Genomic DNA, 27,335 nt, shown 5'->3' on the forward strand with positions numbered 1-27,335 from the left:
TTGAAGAGGTATGTGTGGGCCATGAATGAATGAATGGATGAATGAATGATTGATCTGGAGTAGAGAAAAAGAGTAATAAGGGCTGAGCTTTGAACTCCAGCTGATTGCTTCATTAACATACTTATGATGATGATGATGATGATGATGAAAACAGGAGAGAAGCAGCCAGAAGAAAGGCGGCGGTGAAAACACAGCTGCTGCAGGTCTTTGTTGTGGTGGTGTGTGTTTAAGGAGCAAAACAAGACAGAAATCAGCTGATAAGGATCCTAACAGAGGCTGACTGTCTTCTGAGCTGCAACTAACAATTATTTTTATTATCAATGAATCTGTTGATTATTTTATAAAACACTTAATTGATTTACTAACTTGAAATTTTTAATATAAAAATCTCCATCAAAAGGAAAGGTCTTCAAACCAACAGAGGAAAAAGGAAATAAATGTCCAGTGTTTTTGATTAATAAATATCTGCAGTAATACATTTAATATCATATTGTTGGCAATGATTTTTGATGATCAACTAATTGATTAATCAACTAATCTAATCTTAACATATAAAGATAATGAAAACAGGAAGGAGGAGCCTCAAAAACAGACAGATATTAATGGTTATTTATGGTGTGGTGTTTGTGGAGCCCAACAAAACAGAAAGCAGCTAATGAGGATCCTAATAGGGTTTAAAGAACGATGCTGACAGGTGCTGAGCTGCAACTAACAATTATTATTATTATTATTATTATTATATATGAATCTGTATATTTATATTAGTTCAAATTAACTGATTTATGATTTAGTCTATAAAATCTCAGAAAATGGTAAAAAAAAAATAAAATAAAATGGTCATGATTGATCATAATTACTCAAAGTAAAATGTTACATCATCATCTGTTTTGTGCAACCAACAGACCCAAACCCAAAGATCTTCAATTTCCCCTCATATCTGAGATGCTAGAAAATGTATTAACATAATGAGGAAGTGATGGGAACATGGCTTCTGTGAATGTGTTCTGTGAATGTGTTCACAGAAGCATCTAGAAAAAAAAAAGACCTTTTGTCACATGTAAAACTAGACTGAACGTCTATCCAGCAATTTGAAGTTGACGATTTTAATTTCCTGAATTTTATAACGATAATTTTTCACTATTTTATGACCATTTATAGAACACATGAATCATCAATTAATTGAGAAAATAATGGGCAGATAAATCGATTATACGAATAATTGTTGGCTGCAGCTGTATAAGTGTTTATGGAACAAACAAAACAGAGAACAGCTGATGAGGGAACTAATAGAGAACAAAGAACAATGGTGACTGTGTGATGTGACACATGACTCCATGTTAAACAAAAGGTTTTAATCACATGTGCACGAGGGAGAAAATCTGTCAGTTCCTACACATTTAACTAAGATCCGATAATAGATCTGAGTGATTGCTGTTTACGTTTTATTCAAATAGCTCTCACCCAGAGGAAACTTTAACTGAACTGAGATCAGTGTTTTTCTACAGGAATCAACCTCCATTAAAACTCTCTGCTCTACACATGACAACACAGTGGAGGGCAAAGACAAGAGAAGAAATCTGCAAAGTCTGAACCTGCACCGTTTGATATTCACTAAATGTGACTGAGCCACTGAACCACCTCCTCCTACCTGCTATATCTGTATTGTGGCGTCCCAGTTTAGACCTGAGCAAGTAGGACAGACTGCAGGACAGAGCAACTTTCAGACAACCTTGGCAGGATGACTAAGCTTTTAAGACCAAAGAGAGAGAATAGAGAAACATGGAGAAAGAGATGGAAAGAAGACGTGCAAGACGATGTGAACAAAAGGGAAAGGAAGATGACAGGTGAGCTACAGAGCTGGGTATTTGCTGATATTTCCAGTACAGGTGTCAGGACTATATTTGATATGGTTTTCTTCTGAACTAAGGTGCAAGCAATGATTGTTTTCCTCATTGATTAATCATTTGGATCTGTAATTCACCAGAGAACAGTGAAAAATACCTGTCACAGTTCCCCAGAGCCCGAAGAGATGCCATCAAATGTCTTTGACAATGACATTGTTTTGTCCGACCAGCCGTCAAAAACCCAAAGATATTCGGCTTACTCTCATGTAAGACCAAGAAAATCAGAAAACTCTTACATTCAAGAACCTGGCAACATCTAATTTTTCATAGCTTTGCATGAAAATTGAAAAATCATAGTTCAGAGGAATAATATTGAATAAAATCTTTCATTAGTCGGCTAATCACTGCAGCTCTATTCTGAACTGTTGTTCTTCTTTTAAAATCCGCACAAGAGATCTGCAGCTATAAAATCATATACAAAAGCATTATGGAGCATCAGAAGCGGATCATATGGCTGCTAAATCCCGGGTTCGAATCTGGTCAGGGACCTTTGTTGCACATCATAACCTCCTCTCACTCTCTCCCTCACACACTTCCTGTCTCTAATCCTACTGTCACTTTCAGAATAAGACAAAATTGACAATTTTATAACTAATATCTGTTCAAAGAATATTTTAACAACACTTGAAAATGCATGCGTTGCCTTTGAAACTTGCCAATGTTTTTATACTCAACACTACAGGCACATTTTGGTACAGTTCAAAGAAGCTGTTGATGTTTCAAACACGTCTACACTGACAGACGAACACATGTGTTAAAGCAGAAGTGCGGAGGACAGTAATACACAGAGATCAGATTTCATTTGGTGCTTCATCAAACTGAGTGTGCCACACCCAAGTCCTCTGGTCGCAGACTGCTTTGTTCTGGCTCTGGCCACCACTGCCTCTCTCTCCGTCTCTCTCACACACACACACACACAAACTGCCAACAGCATATTGCAACAAAGCAGTGGCAGACAGTAGGTCACATGCTTGTCTTGCCTGTCTGTCGTACAGTGCATATATTCAAATTCCTCTCGCGTGTGTTTCTGCCGCCAGCGCCCTTCAGCAGGGCGTCATTTGGCTACGACTCCCAGCCCGCAGCCAGCCCACGGTTACTGAATCCAGACGCTGGATCGCAAACTAACTGACAGCGCAGACGGCACAAATATGAGACAAGCACCTATTAAAAGACAGTAATTCAGCTCTCAGGGAAGTGGCACGAGCGCTGAATAACGCAGCCTCCTGAGTCTGCAGGCACCCTGTCAAATATGTTTAACGACTGAACCACAGACATAAAGTGAGATGTGACATTACCGGCTGCCTCTGAACCCCAAAATGACACGGTGCTAATTGCAGAAGAGCGAGAGTTTTTCTTACTACTGATTAACCCTCTCAGGAGTTTTTTTTTTGTTTTTTTTCACAGGGGGAGTCTGGCCGGCTTCAGGCGAGAGTGGCTGGTTGAGCTAGATCTGTCAATCTGAGAAACAGCTCCATCAATCTGCTGCCAACACAGGGAGACAAACAATGCGAGCGTCCGCATCAGCAGCAGAGCTAAAAATCCGACGCAGAGCTAATACTGAACACCTGAGCTGAACTCGCTTGGAGCGGATGTTCAAGCATTCAGGCGACGTCTCTGAACGTTTTCCATCATGTTTTACCCCACTTCCTAACCAACACAAATGACAGCTGACTGCAGCGTCACAACATCTCATATTGGAATAACTAGGAATTTGATATTCTTCAGTACTCGTGCATCACATCCTCTCAGCCTCCTGCCATTGTTTTCCGTGGGCTCCTCAAACCGACGTCCAGCTGCAACAGCGGTGGTTTGGCTTCTAGCTGCACTCAGCTGCTCGACTCGCAGTCTAAACACAATACAAAGCAGCTTCACAGGCTGTTAAACACAATGATTAATGTGATATTTTATTGATCGCTGCAGGGAAATTCTGCTCTGTAAACCTCTGACTGCAGGGTCAGATGTAGCACGGCGACCTCGAGGCTTTTAGGGATTCAGAGAACTGATCAAAGACACTTCAGCAGGGCAGATGACTGCTGGCTTAGTACTTGGACTGAGGTCATGTGGATCATGTGGATGGGCTCTCTGAACACTAAACCACCCAGAAGTGGACAAGGAAAGGGAGATAAACTGGCAAGTCGTCAAGGGAAATTCCAATTTCATACAGTTTGGGTCTTTTTTTTTGTCCTTTTGGATATCATTCATATCCGTTATGATAGTTTTGCACTCACAAAGTTAATTACCAAGATCTGGGAAATCACCAACATCATTAAAAAGACGTCAGACAGAAGTATTCAGACGATCATAGAGGTTTTAAATCAACCTGCTTGGTTTATATGGAACAGAAAACAAAGTTTAAAATTATGACCCAAACTGTTCAACAATTCTCTGAGCAACTTCCTGGTTGAACTTTGATCTGCTGTACTTTCCTTAGTTGTGACTATGCACTAATTTTGGTACTACCTCCAAATAAAGTGGTTTGTTAATCTTGCTGCTTGTTAAAAACCCGTCTGCTTGTCTGACCTTCTTTTCTGCTGCACCACTTCCACATACAGTAGAGCAGAGGGGCTTTCTCACAGAGACAAACCCACAGGCAATCATCACCTGACTCTTCTCAGTTGTCGCCATCAAGCCGTCTATTGGCTCATTGTTTTGGTTTCCTTTACTGTTTTGGTTCACCACTCTCACCAGTGCTGTTGCCAGATGCAGCTGCTTTCAGCAAAAACACTGTACACTACCTGCTCAGCAACAAACAGCAGACACAATTAGTGACTAGGTAGAAAACATAGTGGAGCATTAATCAGCTAGATCAGATATTTCCCTCAGGAGTTGGTGTGGACCAAAGACAGAGGAGAGGACACTGGACCAGCATGTATCTGACCAGAAACACAATTGTAAACTAGTGCTAAAGTTGCTCTGTATCTGCTAGGTGTGTAAATTGACAGCTGTTTGCTAACAAGTTTGTGCACTAGTTTAAAAGATGGAGATATGTCAATATTTAGTGTTTTTCTGCTGCCTCAAAAGAAATCAGTTAACGCAGATTTAGTTTAACGTAAAGTTGACAGTCAAACACAACTAAAACTCATTTGAAATGACAAGTACAAGTACATACAGTACTGTATCCAACCATACAGAGCTGTTGCACAAACCCTCAGCTGCACATTTTAACACTTATAAGAAACCAACACGTATAAGAACTTTCTATCTTCTGCCAGTGGGTAGAAGTTGCAGCTCTCATGCAGAAAATGAGGTGTATCTGATGCTGCTCACAGACCTGGACATGATTCCTAACATCCATGATCATAAATATGGGTCACAAACATGCAATGCCACCAGAAGTTATGGGCCATTCCTGGCTTTGCAGCCACACTGCTTATCCTTTTAGGATGCCAGGAGCCGGTCTCAACTGACAGTGGGCGAGGGCGGGGTACAACCAGGACTCACATTCACACCTATGGGTAATTTAGAGTCACCAAATAACCTACATGTCTTTGGACTGTGGGAGGGAAGCTGGAAGAAACCCACGCAGGCACGAGGAGAACATGCAAACTCCACACAGAAAGGACCGCAGCAGGACGGCAGATTCAAACCCAGAACCTTCTTGCTGAGAGGTGACAGTGCTAACCACTGTACTACCATGCCACGGTCCAGAAACATCACAGGGGGAAAATTGAGAGAGGGTCAACTTTATGTAAATATTCTCGGGCACAGTGCGAGCGATAGCAGAATGAGAGGAGAGTGAGTTTGCGATCATGTTGATTCCTGCAGAAACAGAAGCACAGAGTTGTTCACTACTACACTCCACTGCGAGAAGAAACTCCAACCTTTTCTGACTTGAATCAAAATGGAGGAAAAGCTGATGGTCGCGGTTCTGTACAATGTGCCATTAATGAGTTAACACGCATAAAAAAAGAAGAACAATGGGTCGCTGACATTTCTGGTGTGTCGCAGAGTATGTAAATTACGTGCTCAACACAACACACCCAGAGGTACAGATTCATGAGAGGCCAGATAAGACTTTGTGTGAACTCACAGTTAGTTAAAAGATCTCATGTTCTCATAATGGATAGAAATGATGGAGAAAACTACAAAAATTTAGATCCACATTGTAATAAATCCCAATTTTCTTTTCACATCCCGCGGACACACAACACACAGAAGCCATTAGAGACATAGTCCTAATCTGCAGAGAGGGCCTGACTGTCCACTGCTCTATTTGAAAGGAATCCTTGTATTCACATGTATTAATGCCCGCGCTGCTACTCTTAATCATCCCTGTTCCCTGTCAAACTCTCTCTCCATCTGTAACCAGCCGAGCGGGACGGAGGAGAGCGTGGCGATGCTGCTGGCTGCTCTTTGCCCGAGGCCGTGCCAGGGGACTGATCCATGGCCTCACCAGCTGCTGCCTGTTGCGACAAACACAATCAAGCGCTCCAATTCTCCGTGTCAAAGTAACTTCAGCAACTAAAACGAGACACGTTTATTTGCACAAGGAGAATATACTCCTTAAATGGTGTTTACGCCTAAAGCGGTGACAGCCATAGTACGAGGTTAAATGAATTATACAAAGAGATGTGCGAAAAAATAATAGATGCAAGAAATTCACTGTGGGCTCGGCTTTGAACAGCTGGAAGAATAACAAACAGCAGCGCGCTGCTAAGAATCAAGCCATGTTGGAATCAAAAGGACTTCTGCTATCATGCTAACGATCTGCGCCAGTGACACGTATTGTACTGCAGCAACTCCTTTGAAGAAGATTGTGGAAAAAGAGATTTTAATATCGTCGGACAGCTGCACAAGAGAGAGGTAGGATTCCTCGCCGGCTGTCTTTTTAGTTTTGGACATCATTTCTTTGAGTGTTATTCTCTTAAGACTACGTGAAATGGAACGAGGAGAATGTGTTTATGAATTAACCTCCGCTATGGATGAAGGCTTTACAAGCAGAAAACGTGCCTCAGCGATTCTCCAAAGATCAGCCTCGACCGTGGTCAGTATGGTGGGCTTCACTTAAAACGCTTAAAGACTCCGTCCGTCACGCATCAACACAAATCACTTTCAGTCTTCACGTCACATGAGTGTCACAGAGGTCAGCAGGTCACCGGGCGGCCTCGACTGGCAGCGTCAACAGCAGAAGTGTGTCAGCGGTTACATTTCCATGGAGTGATCCAACTGACTGTTGATACTCAGAAAGCATGCACAATCTTTTACAGATGTTAAAAGGCATGTTTTGTTTTTAGCACAGCTGTGTGCGAGCGTGTTTGATAGGAGCAAATCCCAATCTCACTTGGAAAATGTGACCAGCTGTGGCCAAATAGAAGTGAACACTATTCATACATGATATGTCAAAAAGCTGCCAGGGGTGTATTTAGCATTTCTGGGGTATAGTAACATGAAATATCACGTCATTTCAAGCTACTATCCTGTGCAGCTGTTGGAAGTATAGGGCTGGTGTTGTCAAATATGTCAACAAACTAAAACAAACAATGTGTTGGTCCATGTCTCAGTTCTGTCTGATTTCAGGTTCGAATTCGACTCCCTTTCCTGCATGTCATTTCCTCTCTCTCTTCAAACCTTCCCGTCTCTCGCACCGTCCCTATTCTAATAAAGCCGAAGATGGTAAAAAAAAAAAAGACACAATACGGAATACAATACAAAACACAGAATACGTGTAAAATCCCAGATTAATAATATAAGGGTGAACTTCATTTAAATTAATAAAAGAAAATCAAATAAAACTTTCTGCTGCAGCTCCACCGCGGAGACGCTTTGTTTTTCTTACTCTCACCGACAAAAGCCAATGACAACAATGGAAACCTGACTACTTCACTGTAGTATCTTCTCAAGTCTCCTCTGGTCTGTGTCAGGACAAAGACACCCCCCCCACACCCACACACACACACCATTACCACCACTACCACCATTGTAAAAGGCTCTATAAATACACCTGGTTAGAGATGCATATAGCTGCACTGACATGGTATGCGTAACATCGACCTCATCCGGGTATTGTCTTACATGAAGCCTTGAGCGCTGCAGCAGCAGGTCTGAACGTGATTTGACTGCTGGAGCGAGGACACTGGGATCCAGTGGCAACCAGCGCCGCACAACAAAACCATTTCTCTTAAAGCCGCCAGTTGAAAACAGAAATGCAGGTCACTGGGCTTTCAAATGATTTCAGTGGTTTACAGTAGACGGGCTCTGTAGCTCCGCCCTAAATCTGCTGATGAGCTTATAGCCATGATCTAATTCAGACATCATCATGATCATCATCATCATCATCAGAGCCTGTAGATTACAATAAATCTGTAGGAAATGACTGTATGTCAGTGAATGTGAAACAAGGTCAGATATGAGATCATACAGGCCAGTTGTTTTTCTCTTAAAGAAAGAAAGAGGGGGTAAGCTAAGCTAAGCTAAGTTAAGCCACGTCAGCTGCGATTCCACAGTTTGACTGTTTGATTTTCTCATTCAGAGATAAATCAGTATGCCGGCCGGCTTTATGTTTTCCAGTAACATGATGAGGTAAATGTTGTTAAATAATGTGTCTGGCAAGTTGCAGAACGTGTCAGACAACACACGCCATGCAAAACCCCCCGGTCTCTGAAAGTCAAAGTCCTGCAGTTTGAACCACCTCCCTGTATTTCAAAAAAAAAAAAAACTCTGAACATAACGTTACATTTGTCACAACAATGTAACTGAGAGAACTATTTAGTACGACACATCTTCAATGTGAAATACATTTACATCATTTCCACGCTCCTGTTAATCCTCGAAATGTCAATTTCCCATTTAATCCCAGTAGAGAGGCTCCATACTAGAATGCAGCATTGTTTCTCCTCTTGACTGGCTGTGTTCATAAATACTGAATGAACAGCTGACAGCAGACCTGTCACACACTGTTTGGAAAACGGGACCTAGTGCTTAAGACGGACACCCCGTGATGTTGAGAGGGCAGCTACTGTACAGCAGGAGAGATGCTGAGGAAACTGCCCACTCTGAGAGTCTTCAAACAGATTTAAAAAAAAAAAAAAAAAAGATTCGAGGCTTTTATTCTACATGAATTATTAAAAGGATTGTTATTCCAGTTTCCTCGCCTTTCACTGTGTATGTGATTACTGTTGTGAGGTTTATATTGACCGTGGCTGTGTAGAAAAAGTCACTGTGTGGATGGTCTTTCTCCGCCATGACGTCTTCATCTGTCACATGTTTCAAATCGAGGCACTTCTGAGCTGCACCGCTGTGTCGCTGGGTATATTCACTGGGCAGCTGGAGCTGTCAAAGCAATGTTTTCAGACGTGCTCTCAAGGGCTTTGCCACTTACGTAATAAGTGAATGAAATGTTAATGTCAGCAAAGTTGACATCGCAATAAAGGGAATTCTGCTCTGACTTGAAGCGGCAGCGGGGGAGTCAGAGGAGTCGACTGCAGATCACCTACAGGAGGTGAGAGGAACTCGTCTGTCCTGGCATTTCAAAATAATGCGCTTGTAACGACTTTATCTCTTCCCCCCTCTGTGGCATTTCATGTAAAGTGCCACGAGCCGGCAGAGACTCGTCACATGCACGCACAGCTCCTCCTGCTGTGGCTCAACACAAGCACTTCAGAGCCGCAAGAGGGGGAGGAGGAGGAGGAGGAGGAGGGGGAGGGTGGGTCTCCACTTGAAGCGTTTGGGCTCGTGGACAGAGACCTCGGGGGCACTGGTGGTCTGGTCTGATCTGACTGAGGCCATGTGGGCCTGTTTTAACATGTCAGCTGGATTGAAACAACCTCATTTAAGCTCCAGCTGAAACTTGAGTAACAAACCCACTTTGTTTGTTGCTGTTTTTTAGCTCTGAGCTGAGTGACGGTGTCAAATTCACAAATAGGCTGCAACAAACAATTGATTTCTTTATCAATTTATCTGCCATTTTCTGGATTATTCAATGAATATTTTTGTTTAGAAAATGCCGTAAAATAATTAAAAAACGGCCAAGATGACGTCTTCAAATGTCTTGTTTTGTCCAAACCAACAGTCTCAAACCTACAGATATTTATTTAACATCATTTATGATAAAGAAATGAAAACAAGCTGGAGCCAGCAGATCTTTGGAATTCTTTCTTAAAAAATGACAAAATAGTTGCAGATTGATTCTCTTTTGCTGAAATAATCAATTAATTGTTGCAGCTCTAATTCATATAAAAGGTGCCAAATGTATAGATCAGGGTAAGTGCTTTTACTCCATCATTTCATCTTCCTCTTAATCTTGCTGCTGGATTTTCAGGCTATGTGGTGGAATCTTGAAATGCTCTGCATATTAAATATAGCTGCTATGTTTACCACCTCTTCATTTGTAGAAGACACTTTATTAAAATCTTGGCCAGAGCTGCAACTGACAATTATTTTCATCATCAATTAATCTGTTGATTATGTCTCAATAAATCAATTAACTGTTAGAAATACCCAGGCTGACATTTTCAAATTACTTGTTTTGTCCAACGAACAGTTTACAACCTCAGTAAATGTCACACAAGACTAAGAAAACCACCAAATATTACTATTTTAGAAGCTGAAACCAAAGGATTTTTACTTAAAATGACTCGCAGATTGTTTTTCTGTCAGTCAACTAACTGAGTAATCGACCATTGTTTCAGCTCTGAGCTGGACTATGTAAAGTCATAGCAGCTGCACATTTCCCCTTTTAGCAACAGGGCTTCCATTCTCTGTGACTGGTCAACAGGATGTCATATACAGTATTTCATTTACACCAGTACACCAAACTATACTGAGCCTCATCCTTAGCACTGTGGATATATGGCTGACTCGAGGTGCAAGGCAGCTGACCATCCCTCTGTCCAGCTGTGAAAAGCCTCGGCCATGCCCCATAAGGCAGCGGCGGCGGCGGCAGCAACAGCAGCAGTCTGATGTAAGCAGCCTCACCGCCTCACACATGACGGAAAATGTCACAGGCGTCCGTCACAGCTCTCGGCACCGTGCAGGAGGTGGAGTACATGACACAAAAGCACAAAGCCCTGCAGCCTTTACACCGCCAGCATCACAACGATTCACCCAGAGCTCCAACCTTCCTCTGCGACAATGAGCCCAGGCATCTCTGCTCTGGATGGATCGAGCTCTACAGTAGCCCATCCATTTATACCAGTGCGTCACGTTTACTGCTGCTGCTGCTGCACTGACTCCACAGACACACACTGCAGTCCAGATGTGGCGTCCAGCATACACCGAGCATCATCTGTAACCGCACATTTACGCATTATGTAAGAAAACAGTGTGACATTTATCCGAGGCGGCGGCAGCGACGGCAGCGGCAGGGGTGGCGTTGGAGGGGTGATGTTAGGAGGGGGAGGGAGGGAGGGGAGCCTGGAGCCCTGGGTGCGTACAGGGCTGCTGCTGGAAGGTGTTATGGTCATTTCTCTGCAGATAATAGGCTACATGTAGCGTGAAGGATGATATGAAATGTGAATGGGGAGCAGGAGGCTGCAGCTGATGTACTGACAGACAGCCAGCGACCCGCAGGACGGAGGTTTGACATTCCTGCTCCGTGTTACTGACAGCTAAACCTGAAAACTGCGTGCACTTGTAGAGAGGGAAAGAGCTTACCTCCTCCACTGTGTCTCCAGTCCGCTGCTCCGTTAACCTTCCCCGCTATAAACCCTCTTTTTTTCTGACGAGGAAGAGCAGGCAAGCCGCGCGTCTCCTGTCCGAAAAACTCAGGCTGATTTCACCGCAGAGGAAAACGCTGTCGTGCGTAACAGTCCGCACCACGTATCCGGCTCCTCAGATCTCCAAATCTGCTGTAGATATGATCCAGTTTTTTTTTCTGTTTCCCTTCCCTCTCTCTCTCTCTGCCGTAGTCCTGAGAGCTTCTGTTGTGAGTCCTCCGGTCACGTCGCCCTCCTCCCACAGCTCCTCTCTGCGCCGCTCTCCCTCTCTCTCTCGCCTTTTTCTTCTCGCCTACAATCGGCTGCAAGTCGTACCGTGCGTGCACTCGCGCTGCGCGTCCACGTAGGCTATATGGGCCTTGGAGTGTTATGGGTGGGTGGGATTTGGGAGGAATCTCCTGTTGAATAACAGTAATTGTTTTCGAGTGAGGAATGTGGCAATTAAATCTGAATTTCATTTCAGGTTTGATAACAGGCAGTGTCACTCAGCACATGACTGACATGAGCGTGGGGTGTGGCCAAAAGTGTGGACACTCACCGCCACCACACACACACACACACACACACACACACACACACACACACACACACACACACACACACACACACACACACACACACACACACACACACACACACACACACACACACACACACACACGTACCTGAATCACCTTAATATTCCTCTTTTTAGATGATTTAAAGTGAATCTGTGAGGTTTACCTGTTCATTTCTTTCCTGGCATTCGCCTTTATGTTTCCAATTATGGAACTGCTACTTGAATGGAGATATGTAAATTAATTTTATAAAAAAAAAAAAAAGTCACTAATATTCGTCATATATAACAATACTACAGACCCAATAATAAGCTACTTGTTTTTATAAAGACAATAACAGTGTCCCACTTAAAACTGGGGCACAAAAATGCTACAAAAACTAAACATGTTTTCATGTTTACCTTTTAATTCGCTTCATTTATGTGTTTATTGCTGCTCAACATGTCCTCCAAATGATATAGAAAATTAGATTCATTTCTCCAGTGCCACCATGAGGTGGAATGAATTATATCAACAACTGTCAGATGGATTGACATGAACTTTTTTGACAATATTCATGGTCCCAGGAGAATGATTCTAACTTTCGTGATGCCTTGACTCTTCATCTTGTGCCATAATCAGGTCAAAGTGACAGTTTTCAATCCAGAACTTCAGGGTTTATCATCAAATTTGACTGTCAGCTGAAAAAAGCATCAGTCATTTCAGCAAATGATCAAAAATGACATAAAATATGTTTACTCTCAAATGACAGAGCCCTCTAGTGGCCACAGTAATTATGTCTTGTGTCTGACAGGAGGATGGATGTGACATCAGGCAGCTGTGAGGCAGCTCCCAAACCATAATCAGGTAGTTATTATCGTAACCATGGACAGTGTTGGGCAGTAACACATTATTTAGCAACAGTAATGCAATTACTGTTTAGAGTAACAAGCAATGTAAGGGATTAGTAATTAAAATTCAGCAAATGTATTAAAGTTACTAATATACTTATATACTCTTATATACTATATGTCATTCTGGAGAGTGTGAACAAATGAAATATGTTTAATTTGGAAGCAAACACCTGCATAACATTCCCATCAGCCTCAGCTGTCCTTTGAGCCTCATGGTAATAAGCAAATGTTAGCAAGCTAACAGTCGCTCTGAACTTTTTCTGTATTAAATCAGACCACAACCTTTACCCAAACTTAACCAAGAGCTGAGTGTCTAAACATAACTCTAAAGAAGTGTCGTCATTACATATGATTTCATTGCTGCCGATACACACTATTTGTTATATTTGATGGTGGTGTCATATTGCTGAGGCACCTGTATTCCTGTATCAGTGCTTTGCATATGTGTCAAAGAATGTATATCACCTCTGAATACTTGTAATGTAATTGGGGGGATTCAAAACGAGCATTTAAATGGTCATGTATGGCGTTTTGATTTATGATAGATAACAAGTGGGTCTTTGAAGCTGATTTCGTTTTTTGTTGTCTGAAAGATGGAGGATTTCTGTGACTCAATTATAAGAATGAGTAACAGGTTTTTTTCCTCTTTCAAACATGTGTTGACAACAAACTCCCCGTGAGTCATTACTCCCCTCACACAACACACCTCCCTGTCAAAATGGATTTGTCAGTTGAAAGGTCAGTGTCACTTCACTTTTGTTATCACCATGGGGGTGTACAGTGAAATCCAACTCTTTTTGAGGTGTATAGAAATAACACACACTGAATCTTCGGTGAATATAATTAGAGAAGATTTAGCAGCAGATCTCAGATAAACTGCCCCCGGGCTGCTCAGGCTCAACAGACAATACCTCTGCTGGCAGGGGATTGACATGCTTTACCTTCGAGTGTGTGCGAGGGAAGAAAATAGATCGCACACACTCCTGTGGCGGGTTTGAAAACATCCCACCTGTTTTTCATGGGATCGGTTTCCAGCCTGGTGACATATTTACCAGCCAGACATTTTGAAAAGGAAATCCTCCCTTCGGCCCTGAAAGCTGGAATCCAACTCCATGCCGAGGGGCCCTTGGCGAGCACATTCAGGCCAGCATCGGTGTCCAAAGTGACACGAGCTTCACATAAAATAACAGAGACAGTAGCTGAGGGCAGAGGGTGGGCTAATGGAAACAATAGAATAGAAAGGTTGAAATGTTTGGGGAGCATAACCAGGAGGCCAGCACGACTCTTCTGTCAACCAGAAAACTGAGATCGGATGAGAGAAAAATAGTATCCTCAAAAACAGAGACAGCAGTAACAAAGGCGCCTCTTGGTATTTTAGGGGGGCATTTAGACATCTTTTACTGTAAAACAAGAGTCCATGTCCAAAAATTGCATTTGTAAGTTCATCCAGGGTAAAATAATAATTAAATAGAACTAAGGAACTGAGCAAGAAATCAGAAGAAATTATATTCAGACATAAGTACATAGAGTTTCCATGAACAGGCGCTTTTGATGTTTCTATACAATTGTTAACTAGAGAAAATTCATTTTTAGTGCATTTGGGATTTAGTGAACCAACATTTATGTATAGGCTATTGTATTTTGTTATGACGGTGATGACATTGTGAAATATAAATTCAATATATTTGTTTTTCATGATGACTCCTAACTGGACAGATGTGAAAGATAATAGATCTATATTTATGGAATTGGGCTTCAGTCGATCAGAAAAGGAGTTCCATAAGTTCAGGATTGTGTCACAAAAATAAAACAGCTGCTCTGTTGTTTCTACATTTACGTCTGTCTGCAGAGGTGAAACTACAATGGTGCGTCGCTTTAAATGTTGTGGCGGCAGGGAATTGTGGGACGGCATTTTCAGGTCCAGTGTTTCCTAAGCTAAAGGAAATAAGATAGGAAGCATTGAAGCTACTTTCCTTATCATTTGGAGAAATCCACCAGCTCTTATCACGGCTGCCGCTTAGATACGTCTGGCTCATTTCACTCAGTTAAGCAAACTCACATTTTCATTCACTTTTTAAGCAAAAAAGACTTTTCGACCGCATCCCTTGACTAAGTCTTGGCAATAAAATGAATAAGCACATCTAAAATGTCAAACTGTTATTTTAATTAAAATAAAGTATTTTATCCTCATTGTATGGAGATCCCAAAGTACTCAATATTACAATATTCATTTTTAACTAAATAATATTAATATATTATGAAATGAATAAATACAATTAAAATATGTAATCTAACCATGAAACCGTGAAATAATCCAATAAACTGAGAAGACACAGCCTTGTTTTAAGATGTGAATTCCTCCTGCTTCTTTTCACAATACCAGAGTTTGTTTCAAGTGTTTTTTTTATATAATTGTAGCAGTTTTTATTTCAAAATTAGCTTTTTACAAAATCTGTTCATGGCCCAATGTACCTCTAAAATCAAGTCCTCTGTATTTTTTCCTGGGCTCTGAGGGGTTAAGCAACCTTGGGGTGCATATTTTGGGCAGATTCCTTTATATTCAAAAATAAATCCTTTTAGGCCAAAGACATAAATGAATATAGGGATAAATAAATGAGTCGGTATTTTTCCACCACTATTTAATTTCAATATTAAACTAAATAATAGATAATCGCCATCGTATTTCAAAATGCCACTTTCATCATTAAGTCAACACCAGCATGACACAGCTCATTTATGTGATTTATTGTTGCTTTGGTATTAATAAGCGAACAAGCACTTAGCGGGTCTCCATACTATACTTGTGCCAGGATCAGGTGAGCAGGATCTCACCTGAGATGACACACTGTCTGATACCTGTCTCGGTTTCCGGCCGTGATTCCTCGTGACATGCCACCATTTCAAAATCAACTGCTTGTGTCACAGTTTCCAAATTATCCCTGGCGATGTAACGCTGTGCAGACTGTGTGACTCATGAAACCAAGAACAAAAATAGAAACTAGATAAAAGAGTAGATTCACTTGGCGCAGCCTTCATCTGATATTTTCACGGTGGGAAATAACACACGAATAAACTGACGCTCACCTGGATTCAGAACACTGCATTAAGTCAATGAGCCATTAACACTGGTCAGACTGTATAGGACTAATCCGTAGCAGCAGAGAAAGTCAAGACTCAGGCTTGTAAACAACATTTCATCTTGATTTCACCAATCCCCGTAATAGTTCCCATTTTTCTCATGCACCTCTTTGAAAGCTGTAAAGATTTCCAACCCCTCTGATGCAAACATCTTTTTAGTCAGTAGTTTTCTATTTCTCTGCTGCCACAGATTAGACTATACAGAATTACCAGTGTATAATGGGTCATGAACTTTTTCCTTTTACCTGTGTGTTATTTCCGACACTGACAAAAAAATATCAGGTGAAGGCTGAAGCGAATCTACTTTACTTGTTGTTTACTTGAAACTATGAGTAACACAGTCTGCACGGTGTCACATCTTCAGACATAATGAAGAAACTGTGGCACAAACAACTCAAGAACACGAACGTTTATGTTGACACATGTCTTTCATTAGTCACTGCTGTAAGATAATGAAAGTTAAACTTGATCATAACATCCAGAGCAAAACAGGCTTCCTCTTCCTCGACCTGTCTGCTATGTAAAAGATCAATTCAAAGACTCCTTCGATGAAAATCAAGTTTTTAACATTGGTTGGTTTTTATATAATACAAGACATATCAGGGGCAAAATAATCAGTCAACACCATGACTGAGTATTTCCACCTTCAATTGCAATGAACCAATGACACTGTGTCAGCTACTGCCAGTTACAAGCTAACAAACAATATAAACAAATAAAAGATGCTAACTACGCTAACCGTTCTGATCCGTCAGAACATCTGTCTCAACAGACTCCTCATCTGAGTCTGGGTCTGACTGAGGCTCAAACATGTGGCTGAGTCTCTCTGATGTTTCCTACTCTAACTGTCTTAATGCTCTCTGCTCTTTCACCTGTCCACCTGGAGCAAGCAGGTGGTGGGCGGGGCACAAGGCCTGATCCAGATTCCTCAACGAGGAAGTAAGAGTAGAGGAGTTTCCAGCCCAAGTTTTCTTTTTTTTCACCCTTTATGTGGGAAAACCACGTTAAACAAAATATTAATCATAGCAGAGTATTTTTTACATAGCTTAAAACATGTCTGGGGGGGAACTTTAACCTACAAAATATGTGTATATACTGACCTTTGACAGAGGGCTGATGGAAGGTATTGAGCCACTCATTACTTTTACTTTGGAGCTGCTCTTGGTAGCTAAACACATGTGAAAGTGAGATGTTACAGAGAGAGTTTGACAGTCTGACTGTGTGTGTGTAAATGTTTGGTTTTTCTGTGGATCCGTGCCATCATCCTCAGGGTGATTGGTGGCTGGCCATCCCAGCCTCCTATATTTCATCTGGGTGCTGGGCACCTTCTGCCACTGCATTGAGTTTTATAGGGGCCAATAAAAATCCCTTTGGAGCAGGCCTACAGCACTGGCAGCTAAATAATGATTACAACAACATAAGCTTTAGTGATACCAAACAATTAGAGGGCAGGGAGATTGGATAGTTCACATCCATCACTCAGCTATAAGCCTGTATGTCAAAACAATGTGGCTATTTGCTAAAGGAGTATATTCCTGAGAAGAAATACAATATATGTTTTGGGTTCAGCTCAAATGTTAGAAATTACAGTCTGGAGTGGGAACAATGTGAAACCTGTGTCAGAGGCCCTAAAAAGATAAATACACTGGATGAGATATAAACCCTGTCCAGGAGGATCTGTGAGCCAGCTCCCCAGCTCCCCAGCAGACACCAGGGCCAGCAAAACAAATCAAAACACAGTGTAGTCCTCGTCTCTGAATAAACAGTGCGGTGTTACGGGTTGTTTATTGAGGTGTTGCAGCTGCAGCTCTCTACTTTCCTGCGCCAATCCTCAGAGAACAATGTGAGGATGTGATTATTTTTGATAATCTCAAGGTAAGCTGCCAGGCTTTGGCAACCCTGGGCTGTATTACTGAGAGGAAAACCTCAAACAAGAAACAAAGAGTTCTGCTCTACAATGCCCCAGTGCTGTACAATCATTATGAACCACTGCCTGAATCTCATCATGTGATTTCTCTGAAGTATATTCTCCATTTTGTAGAATTAATCACAAGTAATTCACCTTTGACCAAACTATTTCACCTCAAGATCCATTTAGCATCTGTTTCTGGAGTTTTCGATCCTATGACTGACTTGGCTAACAACAGGGATGAGTGTCTATGTGTCATTACTGAATCATGACTTGTGCTATTTTGAAAAAAAGGAAGACGAATAAGTTTTGGGAAACAAGTTTTCAATTTCAGTTGCAACTCCTTAATATTACCAACAGAAAAACTTGAACCAACACTAGATTGAACCAAAGGTTAGTAAGAAAATAAAGAAAAGAATCTGCTAAAAGCTCCACATTTGTGTAGCAGCAATAACATTACGGTAAAAATAAACAGAGGAATGACTAAAAAATCCAAGGACAGAGACTGAGCACACTGTCTCATTGAAAAGCAACAACACACATACTGCCACCAGCTGACCAAGGGGGTCAGAGGTCATAGATCAGAGGTCAGCTACAGAGCAGCACCCCTAAAGAGAAACTCTACAGAGCTGATTTACAGCACTGACCACAAATCAAAGTGGCTCAGCAGCTTTAAGGACTTCTGCACTAAAGCAGATTCATCACACTGTTTTAAAAATCCATTCCCAAGCAGACTGCAATTGATCCCACAGAAGGCATCGCAAAGTAAATGGGCCTCATCTTTTCCACATATTCAAGCCTTGGGGGCCCCCTGGTGGTCAAAATGGTTTAACACATAAATATGTAACCTGCTCCCTCCACTAACAAAGGGACTGAGTTATTTTTAAACAGTAGACAGTAAAAACCAATCAAAACCCAAACATAATTCACTGGTTCTAAATTGAAATACTTGTTTTACCTGAGTTATCGTTGATTCCACTTAAAAGCCATCACCAAGCCATCCTGGTTCCTTCCACCTGAGACTGAGGGGGGCTGTCCGTAGGCTGTCGGTCAATGTGGACCCATGAGATTCAGTGCACCCTAAAGTAAGACAGCAGACAAAATGGTATCATCACTGCTTGGTTTCACAACCACCACACACACAATAAGGACTTAGATACACTGTTAATTTTACATAACTATATACCTGCTATACCTTATTGTCAGTGTATCGGGAGCTATAAACACATAACCTACAACACCCCAGTAGAATGAATGGTTAATAAGTTTAGAGAAGCTTAGTATCTGTTGAAAGTCCATTAGCCTGAAGAGCCTTGTCAATATGTGTGCTATTGGTCAATTGTGATCTAAGGAGAAGTTTGCCTCAAAGTCTTTCTGGAAGAAAGCATAGGTCAAACATAATACTTTCACCCAGGAAACCAGGGTTCATGTCCCGGTTTACTTTTGGGAATTTTTAACTTAGTCTTTTTCTTTATATTTACTTTCGGTTTTCATTCGCAGTTTGGTTAGCTTTAGGCACCAAAAGTACTTGATTTTAATAATATACAATAATTAAAGAACTTTTATTTTTTGTAATAGGATTGAGAGAGAGAGAGAGAGAGAGAGAACATTAGCTAGCTAGCTAGCTAACATTACTAACATGCGACACTGCGACATTCGCTAATTAAGTTAGCTAGACAATAAGACATTAAAACTTCTGTGGTGTGATGGGACCGTTCATTGGGACACAAGAACTTGACTATATGCCACCGATTCCCACATTACAAGCAAAAGGTATCAATGGCAGTTAATCAATTTTAACTAGCTAGCTAGTTTGTTCGTTTCAAGCTGCTAAATAGTCCTAGCATAAACAGACCGAACCTGCTTGTCAAACTGTGTCAAATTCTTGTCAAAGTGCATTAATATAGAACGAAAACTAGAAGTATGTTTATACTTTGGCCACATACCTGATGTCTACCTGTAACTCATCACAATGACTGAATCACACTGAGGGTGTTCACACTGTCCTGCGGCGGAGGGAGGGCAGAGGGGATCGCCCGAGACCACCAATCCCCTGACCTGATATTTTTTGATTTTGATTTTTTTTAAAATTTTTATATTCACTTGCAGCCAGGGCAGGATGTGTGAAAACAGGACTATATGCATTTATTTGGAAAGAAAAAAAAAATTATCTTCGACGCTCAGGCCTGTCTATGCTCAATTCCCCATAGAGGTCTATCTATGCACGTGTAAGGTCTCCCTAGTAAATGAAAGACCTAAACAGCAAAGTGTGATGGTGGAGGATTTTTCACAATCTAGTAACCCAAAATAGGTTTTCATTAATGGCTTATAAATAATCTATACAGCATCAGTTAAAAAATTAAACCATTCATTTCAGTTTATAAAACCCTTTTTTAACATTTTCTTTTGTCCGATTAACATCATATTTTAAGTCTGTTTGATGTTGTATTTATGGTAGTCATGCTCTCCGCTATCCTATCATGAACTCCTGTTTTATTTTTTAGATGCCTGTTTCAAGGGAGCAGGGACGATTACTGCATCCTGCCTCTGTTAGGCGCTACAAAGCACTGTTCGCCAAAACAGCCAGAAACAACAATAATTTTCAGCACGCTATGTCACTTGTTGTTCCCATATATGTGCATCTTTTTTGACTTACTGGCTTGCACATAACAGTCACAGCCTATGTATATCTATTTATGAATGTTCAGATTTCTTGTCTTTGTTTTATCTGTTGAACATTATTATTATTATTAAATCCAGTGTTGGTTAACTACGCTCAAAGCCACTAGAAACCGTTCAAATTCTTTGTAAACACAAACATACTTGGCTAATTAAGCAGAATCATATTTTAAACTTTTGTTTTCAATAAAGAAAAATAAATAAATAAATACCATGATAAATACATAAACAAAGTGGCGCGTCTCGATGACGTCACCGCCTTCGTTTTGTTTTGTCATCTTTATGCGCCCCACAGAACGCTCTTTAAGCGGTAAGTTTTCTATTTTTATGAACTATAACGTTATATTTTTCTCTTATTTAACGTTTATTTCTTCTTTCTTGGTGCATATTTGATGTATTTACAAAAAGACTATTTGTTAGCTAAGTGTCGAGGCGTCAGGCTCAGCGGTGCCGAAATTTTTGTTGATTCATCTCCATTTGTGTTTAGTTATGTAAAGAATTACTCTTAACTAACGTAAACCCGAACAAACAAAGATGATAATAATAATTATGATGATGATAAAGGAGTTTAATTCTAACCTTAGTCGTTAGTTATCTGTTGGACACGATCTTATATCTTTATTGAGTCTCTTTCACTTTCACCGACACATCCAGCCGCAGGTGACCAAGCAGATCTGTGGTTTTCATTTCTCATATTTAAGATCTTTTACTGAAGTAAAAATGAAAACATCACAGTGAAGAAATCCTTTGTTACAAGTAGAAGTCATGCATTCAAAATATACATATAGGGAAGTACAAAAGTTTTAGCTTCAATATATATTTTACGCAACAAGACTACCTAACGTGCTCACTATACACAATGGCCCATTTCAGAGTAATGTATATTATTTTATTGGATTATACAGTGAGTTGTCAGATTATTAGGTACAGTTGGCTAAAACTAATGCAACAGGCCTCCAGTAAATCCTGCTTCATTATGGTTATAATGTTGAGTTTTTGTTTAAACTGTTTTAGAGAGATTATACAAAGAGGTGTTTCTGTTATTTAGCCTATCCTCATGGATATAAAAGTGGATGGACGAAATAATAAGAACACCTGTCAGCTGAGTACAGTCCAACAGCACTGCAAAAACTAAACACTATATGTATGAAGGAGGATTTATTGCAGGACTGTGTTTGTTTTAGTCAGGTGTTCCTAATAATGTGTACATAACTGTTGCAGCTAACAAAGGTGAAGCTAATACATCATAATTTATTCAATTTTTTAATATATATTTAATATGCATCTGTTAAGTGGAGTAAAATGTACATTATTTTTTGCCTGCCGTTAACAATGATTTTCATCATCAGTTATCTGCTGATGATCTTCTCAATTAATCAGTCACTAGTTTGGTCTATAAAATGTCAGAAAATGCCACAAGGGGAAGTCTTCAAATATCTTTTGTTTGCCCAAAATCCTCCTTACACTAGAGGAGCAGGAACAAGCCTGTTTTTGACATATTTGCTTTATCAATAACTCCAATTAGTGATTCATTAGCATTGAAATAGCTGCTGATTTATTTTCTGTTGATTAACTAATTTATTAATCAACTAATTATGTCAGCTCTACAATATTGACAATCAGACTTGTTTATATTTGTTTTCCACAGCAGCACAATTTGACTACAGTCTCCAGCAATGGTGAGTCCACTCGACTGTTTGATGTTGATCTGTATTTGTATCGATCATGTGCTTCTTTCCGTCTCTACTTCCTTACAAGATTAAAAAGAAAGCACCTCTGCAGCCACTCAGCTCTTTGACAAGAGAAATAGTTTAGACTGAAGACATAACTGCTGATGTCCTCAGTGTTGAGCAGGTTGAGAGGGTTCTCATGGTCTGGTGGTTTGACCTGGGATTGGTGGATGATAACAAACAATATTTTTTTTTTGGACTGTAGCCTCTACACATGGGGCGCCTGCTTAGACTACTACGCCACACGACGCCCCACAAACAATATTTTTAACATGTTGATGCTGCATAAAACAGAGGCTGTGTTCATTTCAAAAACATGATGTGTGTCAGTGAGGTGCTAGGCCACCACAGGCCTCCCGAAGATATTCACTTATAAGGTGTTTTCATTTTTGTCTAACACGTTGCTCTAAAATTGCTATTACTATTGCAACCCACTTTGACAGATGCCTTATCTGTCGGTCATGTTCTCTTAGCAGCTACTGTACTGTTAAACACAGAAGTTTGGAGGTAATGGTGAAAACATTCAAGGGGACTTTTAAAGGTTAAAGCCACATGTTCTCATTGAAATTTTAAGACATCTGTATCCCAGTTGAATATAAATTATTCAGAGCTCTCTAGTCTGTATTTCAAAGTTACATACCTCGACTGATCAGGTTTCCCCTCTCTTCTGTTTCCTTCCAGTCCCGTCGATATGATTCCCGAACAACCATCTTCTCACCAGAAGGTAAGAGTTATTGAATAATGTAACTGATGAGACTGCAAGCTGTTCAGGCTGTGAAGATTTTTTGGTTTCTATTTTATGTCCCCCTACTTTTTTTTGACAAAGGCATCTTGGCACGCCCAATTTTTGCCTGTTAGTTCTCGCATCCTCATCCTGACAGCGCCATGTGTCTTCTGCAGGGCGTCTTTACCAGGTGGAGTACGCCATGGAAGCCATCGGCCACGCCGGCACCTGCCTGGGAATTTTAGCCAACGATGGAGTGCTGCTGGCCGCTGAGAGGAGGAACATCCACAAGCTGCTGGATGAAGTGTTTTTCTCAGAGAAAATCTACAAGCTGAATGAGTGAGTTACTTCTTTTGACTCTTACTGTTGTGTTTTAGTGTCTGCAGCGTGCAAATCTTTAAAGTTTACAGGTTTACAACTTGAAAAGAGTGGTAAGTTCTTCATGACTTTCATAAACTTGCATTATTTGACATATTTGTACCCCTGCTTACATCAGCCTGTGACAGTCATAACTGATTTGATCAGGTTATCACAGACAAGAAAACTGCATTTGCACTGATCCTAAATCTCCCCATGACCTCACAGGGACATGGCGTGCAGTGTGGCGGGAATCACGTCAGATGCCAACGTACTGACCAACGAGCTGAGGCTCATAGCACAGAGGTGAGCTCTGACACTGAAGCTGAGCGGCAGAGGTCATGCTTTGTTTTGTTTGTTGCAGGTGGATTGTCCTCCAAAAGGACAAACATTAGTTGATGTCATGATGTGTGTGTTCGTTGCTGTTAAGGTACCTGCTGCAGTACCAGGAGCCAATCCCCTGCGAGCAGCTGGTCACAGCCCTGTGCGACATCAAACAGGCCTATACCCAGTTTGGAGGTACAGAGCATCACCGCATCGTTAAAGCAGGCTCACGATGATACGTCTGTGCTGTCCAGTTAAAAGATGTTAATGTCTACAGTAGCAGAATTATTATTTTAATTTTTTTGCAGTTGGGGTATTTGTCTGAGCTTTTCACTTTGATTTTCTTCAGTCAGCAATTTGTAAATCAGTCGCCATCTGTCGTCTTTTTTAGTCTTGCACTTGGGAATGTTTGGCCTTCTGTTTCAACACAAGTTTGCATAGTTGTTAATTTGATGCTGTGATTCAACATAGGAATTATTATCATTAGTTTTAACTATTTGATTTGTTTTACTTTATTCTTTACCCTCAAAAAACAAAAAGTGGAGAAGCTTACTTATTATTACTGACTTTATTTTAATCTAATCTCTGTGAATCCTTAAGAAAGTCACAGTACAGTATGACTGTACACGAATAATTGTGGAGTATTGTCTTTGTACTCTATACTACATCTGAAGTGGCCCAATGAAATTTAAATGATGTTAATAGGCGCTATGAGTGCTGTTATATTCAGGTATTGTCATATTTATACTGATAAAAATACTCCAGCTCCCAATTTTTCAGGTTTCTGGAATCAAAAATCAAAATTACGACACCTCAGTTGAATCAGTGTTTTAATTGTGTTTGTGTGTGTGTGTGTGTGTGTGTGTGTGTGTGTGTGTGTGTGTGTGTGTGTGTGTGTGTGTGTGTGTGTGTGTGTGTGTGTGTGTGTGTGTGTGTCTGTGTGTGTCTGTGTGTGTCTGTGTGTGTCTGTGTCTGTGTGTGTGTGTGTGTGTGTGTGTGTCTGTGTGTGTCTGTGTGTGTCTGTGTCTGTGTGTGTGTGGTCACAGGAAAGCGTCCATTTGGAGTGTCACTGCTCTACATGGGCTGGGATAAACACTATGGCTTCCAGCTCTACCAGAGCGACCCGAGTGGGAACTACGGAGGCTGGAAAGCCACCTGCATTGGAAACAACAGTGCTGTAAGTCTCTGCAACAACTATATTATTTAAAACAGGTTGAATTATAAAGGAAACCATAAGAAATCTGAATATTTGGAGTAACAGTTTGTAGAAAAATACCAGACTGGAACAAGGTGTATTTTTGTTCAGACAAGAATGAAACTGATGTTCCAGATAGTGACACTAGGGGGCGCAGCCACACAGAGTTTCTAAACACAGTAGCCATGACTGGACGCTCACATAAACACGCACGCTGTGGCCTACTTCATGCTGACTCCTGGGGCAGCTAATTGTGTAAGTCCCCATTCATGGTGGATTTGCTAATCTCAGTGGGTTTTTTGCAGGGCTACACACAAAGCATTGTGGGTAACAGAGCCTCCTCAGAGCACTGTGTAAACAGTATTGTCCGAGAGGCCTTGGAGTAAGATGAGTACATGCACGTTTTGCGGCGGTGTCTCCGGTGAGGTAACGCATACCTGATCCTGACAGTGTTAGTGTTTTGCTGCACACAGTGAGCTGATATGAGATCTGGCAGACAGAGAGGAGTCCACAAAAGAGTATACACTTCGGTTTCCAGTTTACATGCAACCCTCAACAGTTATAAACAGATGTGAAGGCCATGTTGCAGGTTGTTCCTACGCAAATGCTGCAGAACTGACAATAGGAGGATGGTGCTTTGGGACTTGGTTGCGACTAGAGTGATTCTTACTTTGTCTCTCTTTGTTTACTCTGTAGGCAGCCGTCTCTATGCTGAAGCAGGACTACAAAGAGGGAGAGATGACCCTTTCCTCAGCACTCGCCCTCGCCGTTAAAGTCCTCAATAAAACCATGGACGTCAGCAAGCTGTCTGCAGAGAAAGGTGCGAGTTCGAGTGGTTACAGAAATGTGCAGATAAATCTAGAGTCAGATCTATCATTTTAGAAACTGTAGTGTAAATGTATACTATACTTTATGTACTATATATAAAGACATCTAACAATCAAGCAGCAAAAAGACAGGATAAATGTACACAAGTTATAGCTACACTAAGCAATGTTTTTATATTTTCATTGGATCCTATAATTAAATCAAATGTAATGCGACTCATCACCTCGAACAGTTCTCTTCAGATTTATCGTTAGACTCTTTCAGCTCATTGCTCATGAATTTTCCCCAACACTTTGGTTGTGGTTCTCCTCGCTCTCATCAACCTTCTTTTCAGCTGCATCAGATCAGGTCTGTGACACAGCTCAGGAATATAGCAGCTGAAGATAGACAGATATTTCTCTCAGGAGTTGGTAGAAACCAAAAATGGAGCTTGACCAGAAACACAACTGTAAATTAGTCCTAAAGTTGCTCTCTATCAGGTGACAAAAAGCAAAACATTGCTTTTAAAGACTTATTGTTACTCTGTAAAGCGTTTGACATTCTGTGTCAGCGGCACACATTTAGAGGATTTATGGCAGATATTAGAGATTTCTTTCTCTTCTTCATGGACAAATGTTGGGAAACACCAGCACAAACATCAGCACTGAAAAACACTGGCATGAGATAAAGACCAGTTACTGTTATCAATGTGGTTTCATTTGTTTGCCTTAAATAAACACGATTGCAAGTTCAAGTTCTCTATTGTCACTTCCACACACGACATACCTGGAGGTGAGATATCATTCTCTACTGCAATATAAAGCAACAAGACACCATAAAATACAGAGTAACAGTCATAATAAATCAACTTCATCAGTCTGTAGAAAGAAACCGAGAAAGTGGGCAGGTGCAGTGTGGGTCCGTTCGGTTTGGGCTCTGCACGTGGCTCGTGGCTCTGCAGCAGGTTCCTTACAGTCTGTGTCTTCTGGCCTTTCAGTGGAGATCGCCACCCTGACCCGCGACAACGGCAAGACCTGCATCAAGGTGCTGAAGCTGAAGGAGGTGGAGGAGCTGATCAAGAAGCACGAAGCAGAAGAGGCCAAAGCCGAGAAAGACAAGAAGGAGAAGGAGCAGAAAGAGAAGGACAAGTAGTGACGCCTGTCCACACTCTGAGCTTTGTGTGTGAGAACGAATGTGAGCTTGTGTATGTAAAGATTGAGTTTTCAGGTATGTTTGCATGTGTTGTTTATTAAAATAAATCAGAATAATAAATAGATGACTTGATGGGTTTTTTTTTCATATATGCTGTTTTAATCAGTTTCACTTCTCACTATTCTATTTTGTAATTTTCTGGCCATAAAAAGGTTAAAATTCTCTTCTCTTGATTCTAAAACGATCTCAGTGGTTAGTGAAAGAGCTGCACTGGGAAGCAGAGCTGAGTAGTAAAAAAATCTCAATGAAAGAT

At 40.9% G+C, this 27,335-nt stretch overlaps 2 protein-coding genes across 2 annotated transcripts in view; one reads left to right on the forward strand and one right to left on the reverse strand.

Annotated features, from left to right (window-relative positions):
- Positions 1-20,070, reverse strand: part of LOC130176888 (unconventional myosin-IXAb-like) — a 171,512-nt gene extending 151,442 nt beyond the window's left edge. The window contains exons 1-3 of the mRNA XM_056388292.1: positions 20,001-20,070; positions 19,013-19,134; positions 11,496-11,955 (exon numbers count right to left, since the gene is read on the reverse strand). The gene's annotated coding sequence lies outside the window, so the exon portion shown is untranslated. The remainder of the gene's footprint in view (positions 1-11,495; positions 11,956-19,012; positions 19,135-20,000) is intronic.
- An 899-nt stretch (positions 20,071-20,969) lies between these two features.
- psma4 (proteasome 20S subunit alpha 4) lies at positions 20,970-27,146 on the forward strand. Its single transcript, XM_056388293.1, has 9 exons — positions 20,970-21,043; positions 22,382-22,412; positions 23,145-23,187; positions 23,364-23,526; positions 23,773-23,850; positions 23,975-24,063; positions 24,915-25,045; positions 25,760-25,883; positions 26,868-27,146. The coding sequence occupies exons 2-9, from the start codon at positions 22,410-22,412 to the stop codon at positions 27,020-27,022; spliced, it is 786 nt and encodes a 261-aa protein (XP_056244268.1). The 5' UTR covers positions 20,970-21,043; positions 22,382-22,409; the 3' UTR covers positions 27,023-27,146.
- Positions 27,147-27,335: the final 189 nt, after the last annotated feature.

The sequence above is a fragment of the Seriola aureovittata genome, chromosome 10 (assembly GCF_021018895.1).
Source record: "Seriola aureovittata isolate HTS-2021-v1 ecotype China chromosome 10, ASM2101889v1, whole genome shotgun sequence".
Classification (NCBI taxonomy): Eukaryota; Metazoa; Chordata; class Actinopteri; order Carangiformes; family Carangidae; genus Seriola; species Seriola aureovittata.